This window comes from Lissotriton vulgaris, chromosome 1_1 (genome assembly GCF_964263255.1).
Source record: "Lissotriton vulgaris chromosome 1_1, aLisVul1.2, whole genome shotgun sequence".
In the NCBI taxonomy this organism is placed as follows: domain Eukaryota; kingdom Metazoa; phylum Chordata; class Amphibia; order Caudata; family Salamandridae; genus Lissotriton; species Lissotriton vulgaris.
The window spans coordinates 842964649-842990019 of NC_141685.1; the positions used below are offsets into that span (position 1 = coordinate 842964649).

Genomic DNA, 25371 nt, shown 5'->3' on the forward strand with positions numbered 1-25371 from the left:
CACCAGTTTTTCTAACCAAAATCCACCTATCGCCACGCCAGATCACATGTCCACTGAAACCCAGCTATGTTTTGTTACCAGGGACACCACTTTAAAATAATTGGAGGAGGGTGTGGGGGTGGAACATTTCCTGCAGCCATTGCACCCTTGTTTAAAAATGCGCACCATAAATCAACCAACCCAGCTTCCTGAATTGGCCCCACTCTTCCTTCTCTGGGGCCCTGTTCCTGATACCTTCATATTATAAGTGGGACTGCGCCAGCTCTCTGGATTACGAGGGACACATGCCCCTCTCTACACCGTCGTTGGCCCTACATCTGATACCTTCATATCATCAGTGAGACTGCGCCAGCATGTTGCTCTTCTTTTTTTTTTTTTTTTCTAATTTTTTTTTATAATGCATGCGCATTTATATGGCGGGAACTCGACCCGAAGGTGCAGGAGCGCTTTAGCTGCCCTTTATAGACATTCCCCCTGCAGGTTGCACCCTCTAGGCACAGGGAGAGTAAGTGATACGCCCATTTCCTCGCTGGGCCATGTGTTCCTTTGAATGAAGGCTGCTCGGCAGACCGCATTACCACGAAGCGCTTGCCCATTTCCCGCTCCCGCAGCCTTCCTCTCACTCTACGTGCATCTCCCCTTAAGTGAAACAGCCATGCACTCTCACACGACCAACTCCACGGAGGCGTCCACGCCAGACAGCAAACCACTCCGTTGACCCTCACATACATTCCACAAGTCCCCGCCTCCCCCCCTCCCCACTCACTCATGAGGGTTGAAGCGCATCAAAGCGCGAGGCATAAAAGCGGAAAAGCGCATTGATGCAAAGTGCATTTCATATGCCACGGTTACATAAAAGCGCTGAAGCAGCACTTGGTCCCAAAGGGCTCATTCACATAGACATGTTTATTTAAGCAGGAAGTTATTTAAGGAGGAGATACGGGTGACATATTCGGAGCCAACATTACAGCCACAAACAGTGTCGGTAAACACCTTTTTCTCACACCAAAACACCCGCCTGAGCTGAATAGCGCTGGGTTAATTGCCATGACTAACTGCAGCAAAAGCCAAAAGCGACACAGCTTTTAAACCCACACCCGCCAACTAGGGGCCAGCATACAAGCATGCCAGTATCGTAGCCCTGCGATCAACCGCCGCCACTCATGGACACCCGTCTCTGGTAGCTGTAAGATGAGGTCCGTGCCGCCTGAAGAGAGAACCGAGGCGAGCACTGTACACTATGAGCCATCTCGTTTTCGTGTGAGACTGTGAACTGCTAAGCGCTGTGCGCATTACTTCATCCAGGGCAAAAAGCAATCGAAAAGAACCAAACATCCCGATTCACTTTGCTTTACCTCGCCCCACACTTCAATTGTTGAATAAACACATGCTCGGGCGGACCATGTTAGAACCAGGCTTGCACGTAATCTGATTAAAGGTGAAAACTTTAACAGGAGAAAAGTGGAAGAAACCGTATGCAACCCCTCCCCCCTTCTTTGTGCAATCATGTAAATCATAAAAATCAACCTACAGACGAAGTTCTTCATTGTGTGCAAAACCTTATTTAAGCCTCTTTTCCTCAACATGACACGCTTTTCCCGCCAACCCTGACCTCGAACCCGGGACTCCCAGGCCTAAGGCGCGCTCTCTAACAATTGAGCCACAGTCACTGCCCCGATAGTTAAGGTGAAACTACCGGATACCATTATCCTAAAGAAGCCGACTGATGAAGTCGAATGCCACTTCGCTGCAATGATCCAAATTACGCGCCTATGTTATGTTCCTGAAGGTCCGCCCCCGATGCCCCGAGGGCTGGACGTGTTGGTCATGTGACTTCCCTATAATAAAAAGAGGTCTAGCACGTGCGCGGGCGTTCAGAGAGAGACGCACAGACCGAGCAAGCAAACTTATTCCCAGTGTCCGGCTGAGTTTATTCTAGGGCCACGTGTCAGGCCTAGTTAGGGTTATATGCCCCTGAGTGCAGGTCCCAGAGAGATCTCCCTAGGGCCATCCTGTCCCCATCACCCGACACAACAATTGGCGACGAGGGTGGTTGTCGATCCCTCGCTCGGGGTGTGTGTGTGTCCCTCTTGGGGTGAGGCGGCTGCGGGCACTCCCACTTGCCTGCGGTGCTCGTGCCTTGCTACCACACACCCCCCCGCTCTGCTCGCCTGGAGGAACGACTCTGCTCCCTGGCTCTCGGCAGGTGAGCGGCGCTGGCTTGCACCTTCCTGCTGCGCACAGGAGCTTGATTGGTCACGCGAGGTGCTCCCTCGGTGGACCCTCCACGCCCGGTGCCGCACCGTGCTTGGCTGCACGTGCGTGAATCGCACCTCGGCGCGCCTGGCGAGGCGCTCCGGTCGGCGCCCGGTCCTGCCCGGCTGTTCGAGGGGACGCGGTGCTGACCTGTCCCGGGTTCTCTCCGTACTTCCAGACGCTGGAGCGCCAGGGCCTTCATTCACTCGGCCCGTGGAATTTACCTCGCCGGAGCGCATTCGACGCCCCATCCGCACTGATCGGGGTGCCTCCTCGGATCATCTCCGGGCCGCCCACGGACATACTCCAGAGCGTCCAGGCCGATGGCGACCATTCCGCCCATTGATCCGTTTGTGGTGGAGGGTGCGCCCCCCACTCTCGCACCGAAGTGGAAGGAATGGGTGGACAGGCTCCTAATATTCTTCGAGGCCACCAAGGTCCATAAGGAACAGAAGCGCGCCATGATTCTCCATCTTGGTGGCAAGGACATCCACTCTATTGCCCGGACCCTCACGGAGGCAACTCCCAAAACCCATCACACACTAATCAATGCACTCAACGCGCATTTTGAACCAATGGCCAACCAAGACTATGAACGATTCATTTTTCGGCAAGCGCGGCAACTATCAGATGAGTCGCTGGACGCCTACCACTCCAGGCTAAAGAAACTAGCACTAACGTGTGGATTTCAGGACGTCACAGAAGAGATCAGAGGCCAGATAATCCAGGGATGCGCCTCTGCTAAACTACGCGAGAGAATACTGGAGGAGTCGGGGAAGCCTCTCCCAGACATTCTCACGCTGGGTCGCACAAAGGAGCTGTCCAAGGCCAGGGCAGCCCACATGGAAGCAGCGCTACAAGCCAACATGAAACTGGAGCCGGTTAATAAACTACAAGTCCGCCCACAGCCCAAATGGGCAAAACGAACAACAACTCCGCAGGGCGGAGCTTCAGCGCAGTCATGTGGTTACTGTGGAGGCCCAAGACATCCGGCGCCAGAATGCCCAGCACGGGGCAAGAGATGCTCCGGTTGCGGGAAAATGAATCATTTTGAAAAAGTGTGCCGGTCCAAAAAGTTCGGCAAGCCTCGCCAGACAATACACACGGTGGCTGAGCCTGAGGGCGCGGAAGGAGAACCCAGCAACAGTGATATGGACGATGACGAGGAGGAGCGATCCGTACACAAGATGCACATGATCGGCACTGCCACCAGACGCACCAGGACACTACCACAGTGCGCCATACAAGTGGCTGATCAGGACATTATGGCGACAGTGGACACGGGCGCCTCGATAAACCTCATGAGTGCATCCCTCTACGGAGACATGGCTACTCCTCCCAGCCTCCGCTCCACTCCGATCACCGTTTTTGCCTATGGTCAGGACGTTCCCCTCCGCATCCGGGGAAAATTTAAAGCAGCGGTCCGACACGGGGACAAAATCACGCGAGCCAACATCTTTGTGTCGGAAGAAGGTCAAGGCATGCTCCTGAGTTGCCGGACGGCAGAAGATCTGGGGGTGGTCTCATTTGCGTTTGGTGTGCATGAGGAATCGGTGCAGCAACTGATTGCAGACTTCTCTGACCTATTTGAAGGGATTGGCTGTTTCAAGGGTCGGGAAATACATCTGCATGTGGACCCCACTGTTCAACCGTTGGCCCTGCGACACCGTCGTGTTGCATTCCATTTGAGACCACTGGTTGAGGAAGAATTGCAGAAGCTGGAAGCAGCGGGGATAATTGAGAAGGTGGCCGGCCCTACCCCCTGGGTATCGCCCATCGTGGTCACGACACGAGGAAGCCAAAGCAGCCGGGAGCGGTCCGGATTTGCGTGGACATGCGCCTACCCAATGCTGCCATCAAAAGGGAACGACACATCACCCCCACGATCGATGACCTGATCGGAGAGATGGCCGGGGCCAGGTGGTTCTCCAAGTTGGATCTCCGGGCGGGGTACCATCAACTTGTACTGGACAGAGAGTCCCGGAACATCACGACGTTCTCCACCCACATCGGACTGCGCAGGTACACCAGGTTGAGTTTTGGGATATCCAGTGCCGCCGAGGTTTTCCAGAATGTTATCCAGGAACTAATTGCTGGCATACCGGGGGTGATCAACGTCAGTGATGACATCATGGTGCACGCAAGAACAATCCCTGAACACAACCAACGCTTGGCGCAGGTGTTCCGCAGGCTCCGCAGCGCTGGACTCACTCTGCACCGAGATAAGTGCGAATTCCTTCAGACCAAACTAGGATTCTTCGGATATGTGTTCTCAGCCGACGGCGTCAACCCTGATCCCGACAAGGTCAAAGACATCAAGGATGCACCACCGCCCACCACAGTCACGGAGGTCCGAAGCTTCCTCGGGATGGTAAATTACTGTGGCCGCTTCATAAGGGACTTAGCCAACCTGACCCTCCCTCTGCGTGAACTAACCAAAGACTCCACCCCATGGAACTGGGGACCTGAGCAGGAAAGGGCATTTCAAGACATTAAGAGCGCACTTTCCAGCAACACCACATTGGCATTTTTTGACCCACGACACTCCACTCTCATTGCAGTAGATGCTGGACCGGCGGGACTGGGGGCCGTTCTGATGCAGAGAGCCCGAGATGAGGTAGACTGGGCCCCTGTTGCTTTTGCCAGCCGGTCCCTCACGGACACAGAACAAAGATATTCCCAAATCGAGAAAGAGGCCATTGCAATACATTGGGGATGTCGGCACTTCCACTTGTACGTATATGGCAAGCCTTTCACAGTAGTGACGGACCACAAACCGCTGTTGGCTCTGTTTTCAGGCACCTCCTCCAAGCCTCCCCCAGAATTGAAAAGTGGATCTTGCAACTGCAGGAATATAATTGCGCCATCGAGTACCAGCCAGGGGCAAGAAATCCGGCGGATTACCTATCACGACACCCTAGGCCTGCAACCCCTGAGGAGATGGATGAGGCAGAAGAGACGGAGGCCTATGTACAGTGGGTCGTGGCCAGATCATGCCCGCGCCCCATATCCCTGGAAGAGGTCGTGAGCACCACGGCTCAGGATGCCTGCATACAGCGGGCCAAGGATCTGCTCTGAACGGCCAACTGGCAGAAAGCCAAGGAAAGCTGGAAAGTACTCACACCAGAGGCTCAGAAAATCATGGACAGTCTATACCACGTGAGGGCTGAACTAAATGAAGACGCGGCGGGGTGCCTCCTGAGAGGGCATCGCCTGGTAATCCCTACGGCTTTGACAGGACGAGTGATTCGCCGGCCCCCCTGAACCCACCGCGTTGTTCCTCGGCCTTCGACCAGAAGCTCTGCACTCTTGGCCGTCTTCTTTCCGTCACTCTGCGGCTGTGGTCCAGGGAGACAAAGAGGACGTCCCCCCTCGAGGCACAGCCTTAAATACCTGCCCGATAAGATTCGGTTTCGTTTACCCCTGGACACTCCAGAAACCGCAACTTAAGCCAGTCTGGACCCCTCCTCAAACCAGCCCCCAGAGTGATGCTTGGTCACATGGCGCAACTAAGGGAGCCCCTCCTCTAGGCGAGTGGGGCTCCTGCTCAATCCAGTCATGATAGATGACCTGATTGTTGAGTAAGTACAAAATTTAATTTGCAGGATTCATGATTACTGTCAGCATTATACGTATATCTTTACAAATCTATCCATGAGGTAATAGTGTACAAAGTGCAGAATCTAGAACTCAGAAAAGAAGGAGCTTTTCAAACAGTAGGCCTGGAGTTTTAGCATCAAAACTAGAGTCTCCGACCATGAATGGGAAGTACACATGGTCTTAAACAGGATTAGGATTCTTACCAAATCCAGGCTCCAGAGGAGATATTTAGTAGAAGGATTAGCATACATTAAACTATGATTTCTTATGACATGATAATTGCCTCATTTGGAACTGCCTGTCTCCTACCCAGATAGTAACCAGGAATAAACAGAGTTCCCACAGTTAGTGACAGCAGCCACTGCAGTTATTTTAATCGCCAAGAGGCAAATAAGATGTAACAGGATGAAGAATGTTCAAATGACAGACGCAGAAAGATACCACAGCACACATTTCTGTCTTTAGGGTGCAGTTCATGATGATCTTTAATCTAATTTTTTGCTTGTTTTATACAGAATTTATTTGGGCAGGACAAATACATATACTGTATAACCTTAATCAGAGTTTTGTTGTTCTCCATGATGAGTTTCAAGCAACTGCCTTTCATCCAGTCTTGGTTCTCCACCCAACCCTGATGGAATTTTACAGCTGTTACACATTTCCGAAGAACCTGCACCTTTACAAGAATTAAGGGCATTAAAATGACCCAGAAGAGAAAATTTCCCAATGGAAAAATTCCCTTCTAGACACCACTGTCATCAAAGCCTGTTTGGGAATCCAAAGCAGCTCTGGCAATTTTGTCGGACCGGCCCCACTACCGGGAGAAGGGCGATGGCTGGGGGTTCAAGCTTGGAGGACTGCTGCTTAATACAACCGTTTCCCAGGACTGCTGCTTTTGTTACTCGGGACCGAAATTGCAGCATCGCTGCAAACCTGCCCCCAGTAACAAAACCGGCTCCCACTGCTCTAAAACTGCCCCCCACCCTTCTAGCCTCCTGAGCAAATGTCCGTTGCCCGCTACGGCCAGTCCGGCCCTGACTATCATCCTCAAATATCCCAGTATTGACATCAGCATTAATACAGTGCACTGTGAAGAAAAGAATGCCTGTATATCACCAAGACAATTAGATGATTCCACATAGTCATATTGTTGTACAGCCGTAAGGATTGTAACTGGATGTGGCTCTTGAGGGGAACACTATTTCAGAATTGACAGACGTTTCTCTCTCTGATGTGGTGAAACAAATGATTAACCTAGTTATAAAGGGCAATAGATAGAAAAGAAGTTTCAGATATTACCATAAAAAATTCTCTGCCTTTGCCATCAAACAACAGGAGCCACCAATGAGTTGAGATACCAGGACTTTGAAGAATAATTCATTGAGACATTTAATGATTTCATGTTGCCTGTTCAAGGCATCTAAGTGTCATGTTTTGCATTATTTTTCCTATGTCTGTTAAGAGAGATGATTCTAAGTGCAGTCATTGTGGATGGAAGTTTGAATGCTACAGTTTGGGACTCTGAGGGGTGTATAATTGATAGGGCGCACTGGTCCCACTTGTTCTGCAGTGCACCTTTAATTAGGTCCACTGGGTGCAAACAGGGACATTGACTACAACTGATGGCAGGGGGATTTATTTGGGAGGGGGTTCCACAGGACCCTCTTAGCTCCTTCAAAGGGGCCTCTTTATTATGTGCACTGACTGTGCATCACCTCTGTGCGGCACACATTCAGAGTGCCTCCTGTTGTCCGCTTTGCCTCTGCTTCTGCCTCCAAACTATGTCAGGAGTGCAGAGCCAAAGTGTTTCCCTCAGGTGCAAGGAGTCGTTGTCCCCGTTCAAATGCTGGAATGCTCCTTTAGGAAAGCACCAGCCCTACATGTGCTCCGGCTCTATGGCCCTATCTGTATTTTAGAGTGTCTGAAGCCCATTCTGTAATACCAAAGGGCCCAAGAGTTGCAGAAATCACTCCCGGGGCACTTCATGTAATGAAGGCCCAGGTAGTAAAGAAATGGAGATAAGAAAAGAAGAGCACAATAGGCGCAAGACAATTAACAAAGCGAATCAACGTAATGCGGAAGATTATGTGCAATGAGTAGGATTCATTAATGGCCAAGATGAGATTTCCCTGCTGCCTTCTCCTTTTTTAAACTTCACAGACATATTCAAGTAATGCTTGCTGATTGATACATTTGTAAAACTAGAGTCAGTTTTTAAAGCAGAGCTTTAAAATTATTGAAACACCACCTATTTCCACCGGGGCTGGTTCACAAAACATGGTTGACTTTTTCTATTTCATGTCCAAGGTGGTAAGTTAAGGCAGCGCCTGCTTAAAACACCTTGTACCACCTTGTACCACAGTATTATGAAAACAGGGTTCCAGAGATGGTAATGTGTGACAAGAACATTTGTTGTGTGGCATTTTATTGTTGTGGTGATGTGTTCTGTTGTTTTTCATGATGCTGTGTTGTGTTTTTGTGCTGCTTTCTTGCAATGCAATTTGGTTGTGTTGTACTGCGTTTGTCCTGGGACATTCTGTTTTGACTGTTTTGTTGTATTTTTTCGTTGTGTTTCATGTTGCTTTGTGTATGTTATTCTGTTATGTCCTGGCCTTCCTTTGAACTTGCCTTCAAATGCTGGCATATTTTCAGCCAAAAGCAACACATGCCTTGAAAGTTCCTGAAACAAGCAATCATGTATCACTGTCTAACGTGGCAAAATAAAACTGCTCAGCTCTTCAACTACTTAAGGCACCAGTCAGACAAAACTGTGGCAGAGACTGTGTTTTAACTTAGAGCTCACAGGGGCATATTACCAAGGGCCATTATCGCCGCTTTAGCTGGACTTTTTCCTGCTAAAGCGGCGATAATTTTATCGCCCTATTACCAAGCTGTCGCTAACACCAGTTAGCAACAGCTTGTAGGTGATAGCGGGAATTTTGGGGCCCGCTTTGCATGTCAGCGATAATTATCGCTAATGACATGCAAAGTGGGCGTGCCAAAATGTCAGTGACTGAAAACAGTCGCTACAATCGCTATTGCTTATGATCAACACAGGCGTAGTTTTGGAAATATTCACGCTAAGCGCGAATATCTCCAAAAGCTAACGCCTGCCCTGACCAGTTCTTAGCCATGTTATCCAATGAGAGGTGGATAACATGGCTAAGAGCATTGTCACGGTAATGCCTGAATATCGCTGTATTGTCAGCAATATTCACGCATTTCGCCTGTTTTTTATCGCTTCTGAGATAAACCTTGCTAATAGCAAGGTATCTCAGCGATAAAATCAGGTGAAGGACGGCGATAGAAATATTCCCGCTAAGCCAACACAGCGATAATTATCGCTAGTTGTTGGTAATATGCCCCCTAGTCTCACTTTATGTGCTACAACCCATAATCTCTTCCGATACACAGCAGTGTTTTCAGGAGAAAACAGCTATCAACATTGTTCTGTCACCACAGATCACAAAAACAAATCATACTGTAAAATAAAAAATACCAGTCATCATGTAGCGACATAAAAAAAATCAGAAATTAGAGTTTAACAATATAGCAAATACTACTGAATTGCTCAGTCTCCCTATCCCTATATGCTACATTGAGTTGGCCGACAGACTCAGTCAGGTAACAGAGTCATTGGGGGCAGAGACATGGCATAGCCCTTCTTTCATACATCAGGATTACTGGAACAGACAACACTACAATGAAAATTATTTCAACGTCCTATTTTGAATCTGGCAGCAAGTCAGAAGTGCCTTTAAAAGGGAAAAATGTAGCAAAGAAAAGTGATCCTGAGAGAATTGGTGCTAGGTTAATGTGATAAACACATTCTAAATACAGAAAAAGGTTTCACTATCTGAAAATGTTAGTTTTCTTGCCTAGAACATCACTTTGAAGACTTGTACTCAGAAAATGTCCGCAAAGGAGGGATTTCTCTGGTTATAATCGTAATCGCAAATGACTGGCTCTTGTCTCCTTGACTAGAATGGGAGTATGGGAGTTGCACGAAATGTAGACATACTCAAAGACGTTGATGATTCACAACTGACATTAATATTCGATGTTCAAGTTTGGCCTCCACATCTTTCTAACACAAATTCAAGAGATAATGACCTTAGGGAAGGTGGTGTCTCTGGTTAAGATTCTAAATCTAAGACAAGTGAAAGGCAATTGCTGTGATGTTTGGAGCCCATTTTAGTAGTCAATTACCTTTCTAGACATTTAAGGAAGATTATATGAAAGCACCCTGGATTGGAGCAAAATGGTAGGTTTTCCTTAATGATAACAATTTGCGTTTCCAGCCAGCTGCCTTTGATTGAAGCCTTTGGGGTGCTCTTCAAAGACAAACCTCTAAAAATCTCCAGAAATTTAGAGAATGAAAGTGTGGCATTGTTTTTTGAATAAATCTCTGTTTGTGCACTTCGTCTGCATTTACATTGGAATTCCTGGGATGAGTTGTTTACAAATATATACTATGCCAAGATATATTTTACGTCAAATTACTTCTTGCTCATCTGTTTAGCGTGATAGTTTTGAATGCGGAGCAATGTTATATATATTTTTTTATTGCTAATCCATAACAGCCCCTGATGACGTCATGGATCTCCGGTGCATACCAGGTGCTTCTGATGAACGAATGATTGCATTTGAATGGACCTACCCAAACAATTCATCTAAAGGAATTGATGGCTACATTGTTCAGTGTCGAAACAAAATAGGTATGCATTGCATCATTATTTGCTAAAATAGTCAATTGGCTTTCAAGTTTTACCAACATTTCAAGATGGGATAATGGCCTGAGAAAAGAGCGCACAGTTAGTTTATTGTTTGAATCACTGGTTCAAAGTAGGAGTAAAGTAAGTTAGCTTCACTACTTATGACTGTTCTTGATTTCTGATCAAACAAATACAACATGTAGTTACACCCATGTTTCATTCATATTATTTGAAACTGAAGATCGCATGAGGAGTCTATGCACTGTTATTGTGAATTGTCTGTCACTTTACCACTGTTGTGCATTTGTTTCACTGTCTAGAAATGTTTTAAATACTTTCGGAGAGTTTGTAACAAATTTAAGATCATTTAGTAGGCCAAAATGTAAAATCTGGTGCCATGATCATTGGTGGAATAACAAAGCAGGGTTGAACCACGTTGCAGAAAATGTGAGGCTTTATTTTGTGAGTGTTAAGCCAAAGTCAGAAGTCTTGCAATTAAGACTCAGGACCATTCTACAAGGACTGGCTTTGCACTTGCATCACACACGGTGATGCAAAAGGACGTGCAAGCCATTAAATGAGATTTACTATGCTCAGAGCCTCCTTGCGTTCTGGAGCACACGTAGAAAGAGGAAAAAGCCTCAAAGGATTGTTTTTTGCAAGAAGCTGTCCCTTCCTCCACAGACAATCCTGCCTGCACCATGGCGCAAGGGTGCTTGCGTTGGCAGACACTAATGCCACAGCGTATAGGGAGAGCAGGAACGTGTCACATCTTAGTATATAAGGCGCATTACTGCCCTCCCTATTTGATGCAGTGAAGCAAGTTGTTTTGCTGCGTTGCACTGTGTCAAGTATTGATAATAAGAACATTGGCATGTTGGGAGCTCCCTTGAAAACAATGGAGTAGCTCTGGGCTTATAATGGCTGGTATAAGGCCGGATATCTGACATTCCAATGCTTCTTTGTGGCTGTGAACAAAGGCTTCAGAGAGCCTGAGGGGATTTCAATCCCCTCTCGCTCCCTGAAGCCTTTGTATAATTTGTTAGAACATTCTGCCCTCTAGTGGCAGAATGTTCTAATAGCGTTATAGCCCTTCGTAGCAGGGCAAGCGTTATAGCCCTTCGTAGCAGGGCAATACCGGCTATTAAAGTCTATAAAATAATGCGATATGTATGTTTTTACTTTCTGTAGTTATATTTATTGATATCATTTTATTGCTTTTATGGTAAATTCATCTGTTTGATTATGATGATGATGAATTGCAAACCGGAGCATGGGCCAAGAGCATTGGTCGTCACTGAAATGTACACCTATATGGGTCACTCAGTGGTTTGCTTAAGAACAAGATATAGCAGTTAACCTACATTAACTGTTGTACCCTTCAAAATTCATTTCAAATATTGAAAAAAAAAATCGAAGGTAGGAGCCTGAGAGCTAGAGGGAGGGCAGGTGTTGGCAAGGAAAGGGAGTAAAGTGGAAGGAAATGCTTGGAAGATTGAAGGGTGCAGCCATACGAAACAATACTAAAAAAATAGGGGGTTTAACTCATCTTTAGGAACACACAAAGAATTTAAATAGGTTGTAAAAAAAAGAGTTACAACAATGATGCATTTATTGGAGTGAAAATACAGGAGGTTATCACCCCAGTCCACAAATATTTCAGCAATTTCTCAGTGAAAAAGGACAAAATGGGCGTTAGCTTCTGGTGACCTTTTAGAATCAACAGACTCAAGGCTACCTTCTATATCTACAAACAAGGGGCCTCATTTATGAGAAATGACGCATCGCTGCGTGAAAGCAGCGATGCGTCACTTCTCAGTGCGCACTCCTTGCAACATTCCTGATGCGCCATATTTAATGTATGACGCATCATGTCGCAAGGAGTTACAGATACGTCAGTATTTCTAACGTATCTGTAAGTGCAAAAGTGACGCTTTGCTGGAGTGTGTCACAAAAGTGACGCAATTCCAGCAATGCGTCCTTTCACATGGGGCAAGCCCCGTGTGAAAGGGCCTGCATCAGTCTTACGCCTGCTGTGAGGCAGGCGCAAGATTTTGACGCAACCGCGTCCTAAAAGTGACGCATTGAAATCTCATAGATTTCACTGCGTCACTTCTACGACCCTTACGCACCGGCGGCGTAAAAGTGACGCATGGCCTCATAAATGAGGCCCCCGGACTGAGAACATAGGGGCATATGTACAAGCCTCTATCGTCACAGGACCGTCACTTTTTCCGGCATTCCTGTGGCAATAGGGGCTTCGACTTATTTACAAGGCAGCATTCAGCCACTTATAGTGACTTAATGCTGCCTTGTAAATTAGGCCCCCTTTCATGCAAAGCTTAACGTAAATGGCGTAAATAGGTGGCAGCACCAAAATTAAGACCACCTGATCTTAACTTGGCGAAACGAGGAGAAATGCTCCTCGTATTTGCTTTTTCCATGTGTGCTGCCTTGTGTAGCACACATGGAAAAACCAAAATGCCTTGGATTGTTTATGTGTAGGAACGTCTCCCTTCCTGCACATAAACAATCTTTAAAAAAAAGACATTATGTAACTTTCATGTGTACTGCATTAAGCAGCACACAAAGAAGTTACAAAACGGCATTTAAAGATTGTTTATGTGCAGGAAGGGACACCTTCCTACACGTAAACAATCTTCCCCTGCACGCAGACAGCCTTGCTGTATGGTGCAAGGGTGCTTGCTTTGGCACCAGGGGCCTTATTTATGAAGGCCTTGCGTCGCCGGTGCGTCACTTTTAGAATGGAAAAAAGTGACGTACCGGCGGCGCAAGGTCTTCATAAATGAGGCCCTAGGCATCTAAGTGTAGCGCAAGGCTGCTCCATATTCTTGTAAATATGGTGCAGCCTTGCATTTCTGAAGTGGGGGAGTGAGGCGGTAAGCCATGACGGCTAACGCCTCACTCCGCCACTTCTTTGTACATATGCCGCATGGTCTGGCTAAGACGGCACTGAGATGAGTTTCCTTCTGGAAAGGATGCGGTAAAATGCTGTCTGATGAACCTCATAATCATTGGGGGAAGACAGATATATGACAAATTACTTTCTTTTCCTCTTTGATATTGGGGCAATAACTGCACTGTCTGTTGGTAGAAAAGCCTAATGTACCATTTCTGCCCTTGTTCAAGTGTAAGAATAAGTAACTTCATGACACATGCACATTACTTCTTATATCATACGCTCAACATTCAACCCACTTAACCCAAGAGAGGTGCAGAGAATGTCTGCGATCACAAAGGATTACAGAGTGCTACATGATCTTGGGCGTGTCTATTCTGTAATATCTGCCTCTGCATACATCCCCTTTGTCTAAATATGTAAATGTTTGAGTTTCATTTGTGAAATATAAAGTTCCAACCCTGCACCATTGTATTTCCTTTCTTCTTCGCTTTCTCTTTCCTGTATTAATCTTTAGTATATTCGAAATTCAGAACTGATGCTTGAATTTGTGTCACCCATTTTTTTAATAAAGTGTATAGATTTTTCCAATGTGCTTACATATTTTCTATTTCTTAATGCAATTTTACTAATAATCTTCCGGCTACATGCCAAACATTGTAGCCAATCCTTCTGCATAAACATGTAGCGCCTATTCAAAATGACCCAGACAGTATTTTTACAAATTCTCGTTGTCCCTCTAGTCATTCAAAATAAAGTCCCAGATTTTTTTTGTTTTTTTAAAGAATTAACATTAAGGTATTAGCTCTAACCAACACTTCTCCCCTTTCCTTATATTTCATCTCTCTGCGTGAGCTGTCCTTGTTCTCTCTATTCTGGCATTTTAACCCCTCTGCGCAGTCTCGCAGGTTCACAATACAAAGCCAACCTTTTATTTTTTTAAATAATTTTTATTTTTATTTTATATCTTTGACCCTGGTGCACATTTCTAAGCTTTACAAGCGCTTTACTGTTCCCAGTCATCCAGTGAATCTCACTTTAGGTCATCTGTTTTTCTCATAGAGCTTCCCAGGAATTAGTCCAATGTGCTACAATAGGAGCCACTGCGCCACCGGTCTAGGCACTGTCTTGGCTCAGAAAACCAGAGCTGTATTTTAGTCCCTTGTTTCTACAAGTCACATCTGGCAGGCGTCCTTCTCAGTCTTCACTGGATAACTATGGACTGACTGCTTTGCCAGTTCACAACAGAAAATACAAGCTCGCCTACTCTTCCAAAGAGCCCAAAAGCCTGTTCTTCCTGTTCAGCAGTGTTTGGCCCACCTAAGCCTTTTGTTGACTTTCAGTAACTTCACTACACTCCTTGAGACATTTTAATCCGAGCCATTGGTCACCTTCTTAACCCTCAGTCCTGAATATACTACATAGAAGGTTGCTTAATATTTATTAGGCTGTGGATTCGCTCATGTGTATTATGAAATGATAAAATATGACTTACCTATAGAATTGAATAAACAATTGATCATCAGAATGCTGAATTAATCAAACTTTCCCCCAAGTCAAGCGATCTGAGTTAAATTCATTGTTCTTTTGCTCACTACACCAACCCAGTTTGGACCCAGCCATATGCAAATCAGTCTTGACCCTGCTCCTCATCGGAGCAGTCTGTCAAGGATCCCCTTCGAGAGAGGAGGTAGTTCGTCCACAGGAGCAAAGATGAATGTCCCACACACTTCCAGACAACAACTACCACAGCGAGAAGGTATAACGTCGCTGACAGGCAGCTGCTACCTAAAAGTGTGGGGGGAATTTTCCCAGGGAGTATACCACTCTCCCCCAGCAAGGTGGCGTAGCTGCAGTCTTGATGGCAGGAGACTGGAAAATAAACATACAACAATACTAACCTCACCAATATTTTACAGGGCTGGTACACAAGTGTTCAACATAACATTCCACTTACCACAGAGATGGGTATCAGGGCTTTAAGCTAGGAGTCCAGGCAAGAACCAGGAGATACAGCAGAGAATCTGGAGGACAACTAGCCAGGATATCTCCAGGGTAGAATGCACCAATGCCCGTTCTACTCATAAACTTAAGACAGAGCAGAACTGGGCGCCACAAGTGCAGCTAATGACAAAAGTATCACTTATAAAGCTAAAGACAAAGTGATACAGATCTTCCCACTCCAGCGCATAAACTTAAGACAGCGTGGAGCGAGTGACAAACATAGAACACAGACACTTCCTTCCTCCGACTCATAAACTTAAGACAGAGGGGAGAAAGGAAACAAACAACATAAAACGCGGACAATAGACACACCCCGTCTGAATAGGTACCGAAGATCAGAACGGAGTGGGCGTAACTACAAAAAGACGTGATAGCCAAAAGACGCTCCACTCGTAAGCTAAAGACGGAGTGAAGCGCAAAATCACAAACATACACAAAAACCTCCTTGATCACAAAGGACCGCGGAGAAAACATACGGTGATTGGATTGGTCAGCTAGGACACTGACTCTACAGAGGAGAGCAGGGCAGGCGGGGTATTCAGGCTGAAGGGAATGCCCGGCACCGGGGAAGGGCGTGCCGAGTCGGGGAACGGCAAAGGAACAAGGGCGGAAGGCAAAACAACAGGCAGGACACAATTCCAACACAGCAAAATACCGTGACCCAAAAGGTGGAAGAGTCAGGAACTGGAAAGGAGCACAAACGGGAACAAGAGAGTTCAGCAGGAGCTCTGAACAATACGGGAACCTCACGGAGCAGAACGCTGAGTAGAGGGGGCGTGGTCACTAACCGAACAGTAAGCCAAGCACTGATTCGTGGGTGGGATTCCTCTTTAACCTGCCTAGGGAGCGTCAACAAACTCCATACCAGACACAGTAATAGACCTTAGGGAAGGGAGCAAAAGTCCGATAGTAACACAAGAGGGTTTCTATACTGGTGCATTCTACGCCCTGTGGAATTCATCTTGAACACCTATGATTTAGGGTCTAATTCGACCACCCCTAACAGTTCTCCCCCTCAAAACCCCCCTCCCAGGGCCGGGGCCAGGTTTCCTTGGATGTAGTCTATGGAACCTCCGGATCAATCTAGGAGCATGTACATCTTCAGCGGGTTCCCAAGTTCTGTCTTCTGGGGGATATCCTACCCAATCTATAAGGTATTGGAGTTTGCCTCTATACCTTCTAGAGTCTAGGATCTGTTGTACCTCAAACTCTTCTTCACCTTCAATCACTACAGGAGGAGGAGGTGGTTCAGGGGACAAAGGGGGAAGATATTTCTTAAGAAGGGAACAATGAAACACAGGATGAATTCTGATGTGTGGAGGTAACTGCAATTTAAGAGTCACTGGGGTTATGACTTTCAGAATGGGATAGGGACCTATGAAGCGAGGCTGTAATTTCTTGGACCCGGGGAGTCTGAGATTCTTGGTGGATAACCATACTTTTTCACCTACAGTGTACTGAGGTTCCTCCCTGCGGTGTTTATCTGCTTGATATTTCATAGTTTCTTTGGCTTTGTTCAGTTCTTGAATGGCCTTTTCCCACACAACTTTTAAGTGTTGATGATGCTCCTTTAGTGCAGGTATTTTGTCTAGATCAGAAGGGAAGGGAATAGGAAGGAACCCAGGATGTTGACCATGATTGAAGTAAAAAGGGGACACTCCTATGGCTGAATGTGTGGAATTATTGTAAGCAAATTCTGCCAAAGGTAATGCTTCCAACCAAGTGGAGGGTAAATTGGTCAATAAGCAACGCAGATACTGTTCCAGTGTTTGATTGGTCCTTTCTGTTTGACCATCCGTTTGAGGATGGTATGCAGTGGACAATCTATGATCCATTTGTAACACGGAACAGACTCCTCTCCAGAATTTGGAAACAAATTGAGGACCCCTATCAGAAAAGATTACTGCTGGAGTACCATGTAAACGTATTACCTGCTCTAAAAAAATGTGTACCAATTCTTGTGCTGTTGGAATCTTTTTAAGTGGAACAAAATGAGCCATTTTGGACAGCATGTCCACCACTACTAGTATGGTGTTGTACCCTTTAGCATTTGGCAGTTCGGTGATAAAATCCATACTAATGGTATGCCATGGTTTGGGAGGAGCTGGTATGATCTTCAATAACCCTGTGGGGGCGCAATGTGAAGACTTTTGCCTAGCACATACAGAACAGGCCTTCACAAAATTTGTTGTGTCTTTAATGATAGTATCCCACCAAAACCATCTCTGACAGAGACTAACTGTCTTTGCTACTCCAGGATGTCCGGCGAGTACACTATTGTGACACCAGTTTAATACTTGAGCATGTAAAGGGGGACAAGGTATGTACAAGCGGTTGTCATGAAACAATAGATCTTCTTTGACCGTATTCAACGGGTTCTTTATCCATTCTTGGTTGTCTATTGCGGCATACTGTTCTCTTAGTATATCCAAAAAGGAATGAACAGGATGTTCTTCAGCACAGATGATTTTATGTTCTGGAATGATAGGAAGTGTGCTGGTCGGGTTTTCCATGCTAGGGTTGTTTATTCTAGAGAGAGCATCAGCTTTACCATGTTGGGCAGCAGGTCTATATGTGATTATGAAATCATATTCACTAAAGAAGGATACCCAACGCATCTGTCTTGGGGTCAGAGCTTTAGCGGATTTAAAGAACTGTAGATTCCGATGGTCAGAAAATATAGTGATCACATGTGGAGATCCCAATAAATAGTGTCTCCATTCCTGAAAGGATAGTTTAATTGCAAGGAGTTCTCGTTCGCCGATTGTGTAATTTTGTTCGGCAGGGAGTAGCGTCTTAGAAAAGTAGGCCACCGGATGCAATTGTCCAGTTACAGAATCTCTCTGTGACAAGACCGCACCAACAGCTGCTTGTGAAGCATCGGCTTCCAAAAAAAATGGCAAGGTGTTATCCGCATGCCGAATAATGGGGGCAGACATAAATTTCTTTTTTAGATCGCAAAACGCCTGTTCTGCCTCTTCATTCCAAATAAACTTACTTCCTTTCTTGAGTAACTTGGTTATAGGAAGAATGGTTTCTGAAAAATGATCTATGAATCTCCTATAGAAGTTGGAAAATCCTAGAAAGGACTGTACATCTTTAACTGTGGTGGGGCTAGGCCAATCCATCAATGCCTTTGTCTTCTTAGGGTCCATAAGTATCCCTTTAGGAGAAATCACATACCCCAAAAAATCAATGGTATCCGTGTGAAAGGTGGTTTTATCCAATTTGGCAAACAAGTTATTGTCTTGTAATTTCTGCAACACCCTTTTTACATGTCCCACATGTTCTTCTTCTGTTTGAGAGAAGATTAAAATGTCATCAATATATACGATGACAAACACATCAAGGTATTCTCGAAGCACTTCATTGATGAAGTATTGAAAGGCTGCAGGCGCGTTGCATAACCCAAAGGGCATCACGCAATATTCATACAACCCGAATTTGGTGCGAAACGCCGTCTTCCATTCGTCACCTTCTTTAATCCGGATGAGATGATAAGCCCCTCTTAAGTCAATCTTTGTAAAAATTTTGGCTCCTCTTACTTGATCCAATAACACAGGAATGAGCGGCAAGGGATATTTATTTTTTATCGTGATCTTGTTTAATGCCCTATAGTCCAGGCATGCTCTCAAGCCCCCTTCCCTTTTTGGTATAAAAAAGAGGGGCGAGGATACTGGGGACGTTGAATGTCTGATGAACCCTTTTTGTAACATGTCATCCAGATAGTTCTTTAGATATTCGGTTTCTGCCGCAGTCAGTGCATATATCCTACTGTTAGGAAGTTCAGATCCAGGTAATAAATCAATGCGGCAGTCGTAGGATCGATGTGGGGGCAATTGAGTGGCTTCTTTCTCATCAAAGACTGACTGGAATTCGGCATAGCTGTCTGGTATCTCGGAATCCCCGGCTGCTGCCTGAACTGAGCAACATAAGGGGTGTAAACTGTCACTGGCTTCTTGGTAACAATGAATCATGCAATGGGGTGATTTAAGCGTCACAGTTCTGTCTACCCAATCAATCTTTGGATTATGGATTTGTAGCCAAGGAACTCCTAATATTGCACCAAAATTAGGGGTATCTATCAAATCAAAAATGATTTGTTCGGAATGTCCATTGCCACAAACCAGGAGCAGGGGAGGGGTTTGATGACTGATCAATCCAGATGATAATTCCGAGCCGTCTACCGACTTGACAGGTTCAGGTTTCTCTTTTGCCACAAAAGGTATGTTCATCTTCTGAGCGAGTCGTATGTCAAGGAAATTGCCAGTGGCTCCTGAATCTAAAAGAAGTGTCATATGATGTCTATCTTGATTACTGACCACTAAGGTGATATTCAATAAAAAATGTTTCACCGGTCTCATCAAGGTTTTTTGGTTTTGAGAGATCTGACAAAGGCTGGTACTTGAAGAATCGATCTCTTCATTCATCAAGCTTGATAGTTTTCCTGAACACCAGCAATCTTCTTGGAAGTAGTAGAAGGACGGTTGGGACAGTCTCTGGCATAATGGCCGCTCTTGCCACAGTATAGACATAAATTATTCTTTCTTCTTCTAGTTTTTTCTTCGTCTGATATAGGTCCCTTCACTCCTCCAATTTGCATAGGTTCAGGTACATCTTTGCTTTCCTTTTTCTCAGTTTTCTGTAGGACCAACCTGGGAAATCCAATACGATTCTTTTCTCCTCGTCTCTCTTGTAGTCTATGATTGAGTTTGACAGTGAGTTCAATGAATGAGGGACAATCTTCAGGCGGATTAACTATTTGAGCTAGGATATCCTTTAACTCATCTGACAGCCCTCTATAAAATAAAGATGTTCTCTTGTCTTCAGGCCAATAGGTTTCGGCCAGTAGTCTATTAAACTGAGTTATATATGTGAGGAGATCTTTGGACCCCTGTTTAAGACTAAGCAGGGCATTATCACTGGCTTGCATATAAGCATGCTTAGCAAACAGGCTTCTAAACTTAAGCTGAAAGTCATTGTAATTATACAACAAGGGATCATCTGTTTCAACCAAAGGAACAGCCCATTCCGAAGCATTTCCTCCTAAGTAGGACAGAATAAACGTCACTTTTGATGCATCATCTGGAAAAGCTGCCGGCTTACATTTGAATTGCAGATGACACTGAGTCATAAAACTGTTAAACTTGGCACTATCTCCTGTAAATCTCTCTGGCATGGCTAAAGGAACAGGACTAGGTGTGTGCACCGTGACTTGTACAGGAGGGTTTACGTTAGCCGCTTCACTTGGGGAACTAACAGTGGGTGCTTGTACAGAAAACCTGGCGGGTTGAATATAATTTCTCTTGGGTACCGCTCTTGTAGTAGTCCCACCCACAGCCCCTGTATCTTGAGCTTGTAAATGGGCTACCTCAGCCTGTAACTTCAGGTTTTCTGTTCTTAACATAGCCACTTCCTGTTGTAAGCTGGTAACTACGGTGTTAATCTCCTCCATTGAAGGAGTATGTTCAGTAGAACCCACACTTGGGTCCACATTCATCTTTGCTCGGGTGAACTAGATATACTTGGGCTTGGCTTTCTGTCAAGGATCCCCTTCGAGAGAGGAGGTAGTTCGTCCACAGGAGCAAAGATGAATGTCCCACACACTTCCAGACAACAACTACCACAGCGAGAAGGTATAACGTCGCTGACAGGCAGCTGCTACCTAAAAGTGTGGGGGGAATTTTCCCAGGGAGTATACCACTCTCCCCCAGCAAGGTGGCGTAGCTGCAGTCTTGATGGCAGGAGACTGGAAAATAAACATACAACAATACTAACCTCACCAATACTTTACAGGGCTGGTACACAAGTGTTCAACATAACATTCCACTTACCACAGAGATGGGTATCAGGGCTTTAAGCTAGGAGTCCAGGCAAGAACCAGGAGATACAGCAGAGAATCTGGAGGACAACTAGCCAGGATATCTCCAGGGTAGAATGCACCAATGCCCGTTCTACTCATAAACTTAAGACAGAGCAGAACTGGGCGCCACAAGTGCAGCTAATGACAAAAGTATCACTTATAAAGCTAAAGACAAAGTGATACAGATCTTCCCACTCCAGCGCATAAACTTAAGACAGCGTGGAGCGAGTGACAGACACTTCCTTCCTCCGACTCATAAACTTAAGACAGAGGGGAGAAAGGAAACAAACAACATAAAACGCGGACAATAGACACACCCCGTCTGAATAGGTACCGAAGATCAGAACGGAGTGGGCGTAACTACAAAAAGACGTGATAGCCAAAAGACGCTCCACTCGTAAGCTAAAGACGGAGTGAAGCGCAAAATCACAAACATACACAAAAACCTCCTTGATCACAAAGGACCGCGGAGAAAACACACGGTGATTGGATTGGTCCGCTAGGACACTGACTCTACAGAGGAGAGCAGGGCAGGCGGGGTATTCAGGCTGAAGGGAATGCCCGGCACCGGGGAAGGGCGTGCCGAGTCGGGGAACGGCAAAGGAACAAGGGCGGAAGGCAAAACAACAGGCAGGACACAATTCCAACACAGCAAAATACCGTGACCCAAAAGGTGGAAGAGTCAGGAACTGGAAAGGAGCACAAACGGGAACAAGAGAGTTCAGCAGGAGCTCTGAACAATACGGGAACCTCACGGAGCAGAACGCTGAGTAGAGGGGGCGTGGTCACTAACCGAACAGTAAGCCAAGCACTGATTCGTGGGTGGGATTCCTCTTTAACCTGCCTAGGGAGCGTCAACAAACTCCATACCAGACACAGTAATAGACCTTAGGGAAGGGAGCAAAAGTCCGATAGTAACACAAGAGGGTTTCTATACTGGTGCATTCTACGCCCTGTGGAATTCATCTTGAACACCTATGATTTAGGGTCTAATTCGACCACCCCTAACACAGTCCAGTTCGAAATGCCAAGCCGGGTCCTCCCTGGACTGGAAACAAGCATCCTAGGAACAGTTTCGGGATTTTAGCCCTCCTCAGCCAGGCTAGCTTGACTCCAGTGGCATGGAGAGCACGGAGCCCACGTCTGGGCATACCAACCCATCTCCCAGTGACACACTCATGCACTGGCTTTCAATTCATTGGACAATGGAACAGTGCTACTATTCTACACCACTAGCAGTCATAATTACAGCTGGCATTAATAAGTATCATTACTTTCTGCTACCACTCGAGACAGTTGTTAATAGTGTTATTGTTTTAAATGTAATTTTATCCTGGCTAATATTTGGGGATGTTACTAAAAGCAGGCAATCATTACTCTCTTGAGATGTTGTGCCTGAAATACTTTTCTTGAGTGCTAGTCATATTATGCAGACTGCTAGAGAACACCATCACCTAATTCAGGATTACATTTGCAGTTCATTCAGACTGAATTGCAAACCATCATATAACTGAATGCACCAGAATCTTCTGGAATATTAAAATAAAGTTGAGTTCAAAGAAATAAAAATAAGGTGGGTAAAGTGCCAAATCTTCTAATGTACCGGTTTTCCTATGCGCCCTCTACAACCCTTATCATAAAACTACGAAAACATTTAAATGAACAATGTTGGACTTGGCCCTTTTTGCAGGGTCATCCAATAACCTTTTGCCTTCCTCCTGTATTTGTTCTGACCTGTTTTTTTGGTTTTATGGCTCTAAGCAGTTTACCACTGCTGATCAGTGCTAAAGTGCATGTGCTCTCTTGGTTAAACTTGTTAAGATTGGTCTACACCGGCTTGGCATATTTAATTTACCCACAAGTCCCTTGTACAGTGGTATCCCATATACCCAGGGCCTGTAAATTAAATGCTACTAGTGGGCTTGCAGTGCTGCTTGCGCCACCCACCAAAGTAGCCTCTCAAACCTGTCTCAGGCCTCTGCCACTGCAGGGCCCGCGTGCGCAGTTCACTGCTGTCTGGCCGTGGCATGGCAAGAAAATACTTATTTAAACACACACTTATTTATATATATGTGTATGTTAATGTACACATATTATTTAAAAATAAATAAAAAATAATAATTATAATTTGTATTATGATTTGTTTTTATTTACTAATATAACAAATATATATACATATGAGAAGAATATTGGTGTCTGAGCCTGGTCCGAGGTGAAAAGAACAGTGGTGTCTGTGCCTGGTCTGAGATGTACAGGATATTGGTGTCTGTGTGTGGTCCGATAAGATTCTACGTGAGAGACTGGAAGTCTGGAAGTGGGTATCAATATAATATTATATATATATATATATATATATATATATATATATATATATATATATACATATATATATATATATATATATATATATACTATCAGCCTGTCCCGACGTTGTCCGGGAGCAAAAGGCTGCTTCAGGGCCTCGCCCGCCCTGCAGAAGAGTTGTCTGTGCAAGTCCTGGCCCTGTTCAACTGATTTGGCCCACTTGTGTTATTTTTTTAATTCGTATGTATTGTTTCTCTGTTTTATGTTGTCGGCAAGTTGTGTAACCTGTTTAATGTTTTTTTTCTTTCTAAGGCTCTTTCCGTGTGTTCGTTTTTGTATCCCTTCAAAGAAGTTTCCCTTTCGTTTTGTCAATTGTGTGGTGGAGTCCTGGCAGTGCTCGAGTGATTATGGGCAGTTGTGTTATTTTCGTTATTCGTATGTCTTATTGTAAGCATTTTATCTTGTCCACAAGATGTGAGGAAAGTCTCATGAATGCGCAGTCGATTGCGTTTCTCCGTTAAGAAATGTTGGCTTTTTTTGTTCGTGTTTACCCCCATGTGACATCGTTGGTCAATGGCCAATGGTTAAAGGCTTTTTTTTATTGGTAAGCCGAAGTCGTGTGTGTGTTTTCTTCAGTGCGTTGTGATTGGTGTAGTATGTGATTAATCCTGCCCCCTGTGTGGCGTCATTTGACACTCCTCATCGATGGAAGGCCACCCGGTTTTTAATGCAAAGGCGTCAATGTTGTCTGGGTAACTGCAACAAATGTGTGTATATTTCTTATAGCGCGCACCTCTGCTGTTTTTGTATATCGGTGTTACCGTGTCGTATGTGTGAATTTCAATTCATTGAAAGCGCATTTCCGCTGTATGTGTTGGGATTTGCAAATGTTTGTTAGAAATTCATTGAAAGTGCATTTCCGCTCTATGTCTGCATATTGTGCGTTCTAAATTCAGTGAAAGCGCATTTTCGCTCTATGTGTGCATATGTAAGTGTGTTGTGAAGTCGCTTGGCCTATGTTTGTTATTTGCACTTGGCACGGCCCTGTAAACGCCCACATTTGTTGTTTGAGATGCCCACGGCCACGACCACGCCCCCAAGGGACTACTTTACCACTTTTGGCATTTTTGCTTTTTTAATGTATATGGTGTACATATCTATAGCCTATGTCCTTCTGCCACATCTCCCCTTTCAAATGGTGTATTGGGTGTAGTGATTGGTGCATTACTTTTGTAAAAGTATTTTTACTATTTTAACTTTGCACGTATAATTAAATTGCAATGCTCTTATAGTGTTTTTCTACTTTATTTGTTAAAGTTTTTACTTGTAATTTGTATTTGTTTGTAAAATATATATATATACATGAGCAAAGCCCTCGAGCTATGGGAGGGAACACCAGCTTTTCAGAGCGCTCACTGCCAGGAGCAAACGGAGCACACAGACTTGAACTTCGGACCCAATGAAGGTCTAATAAATAAAGCCGGACTTGTCAAAGGGACGGAGCCCACTTAGGGCATTACACTGGCTTTCACTGCTATGAAGGACTACCAGCACCAGCATGCCTCGGCATGTGCCAGGGGCACGTGGTTTCCTCTGCAGCAATAACAGGCTGTCACAGCGCAGCAGTGAAAACAATCCTCCCTTTGATGCTAAATCCATGATGAAGTGGCGTGTATCGCCTCGAAACGCGTCGGAATCGAATTTTAATA

At 45.3% G+C, this 25371-nt stretch overlaps 1 protein-coding gene across 4 annotated transcripts in view; it reads left to right on the forward strand.

Annotated features, from left to right (window-relative positions):
* The window catches only part of PTPRC (protein tyrosine phosphatase receptor type C), a 644370-nt gene that overhangs the window by 355745 nt on the left and 263254 nt on the right, over positions 1–25371 (forward strand). For all 4 annotated transcript variants that reach the window (XM_086957682.1, XM_086957664.1, XM_086957674.1 and 1 more), the window contains one exon: positions 10440–10574. In XM_086957682.1, coding sequence (XP_086813808.1) covers positions 10440–10574 — 135 coding nt within the window. The remainder of the gene's footprint in view (positions 1–10439; positions 10575–25371) is intronic.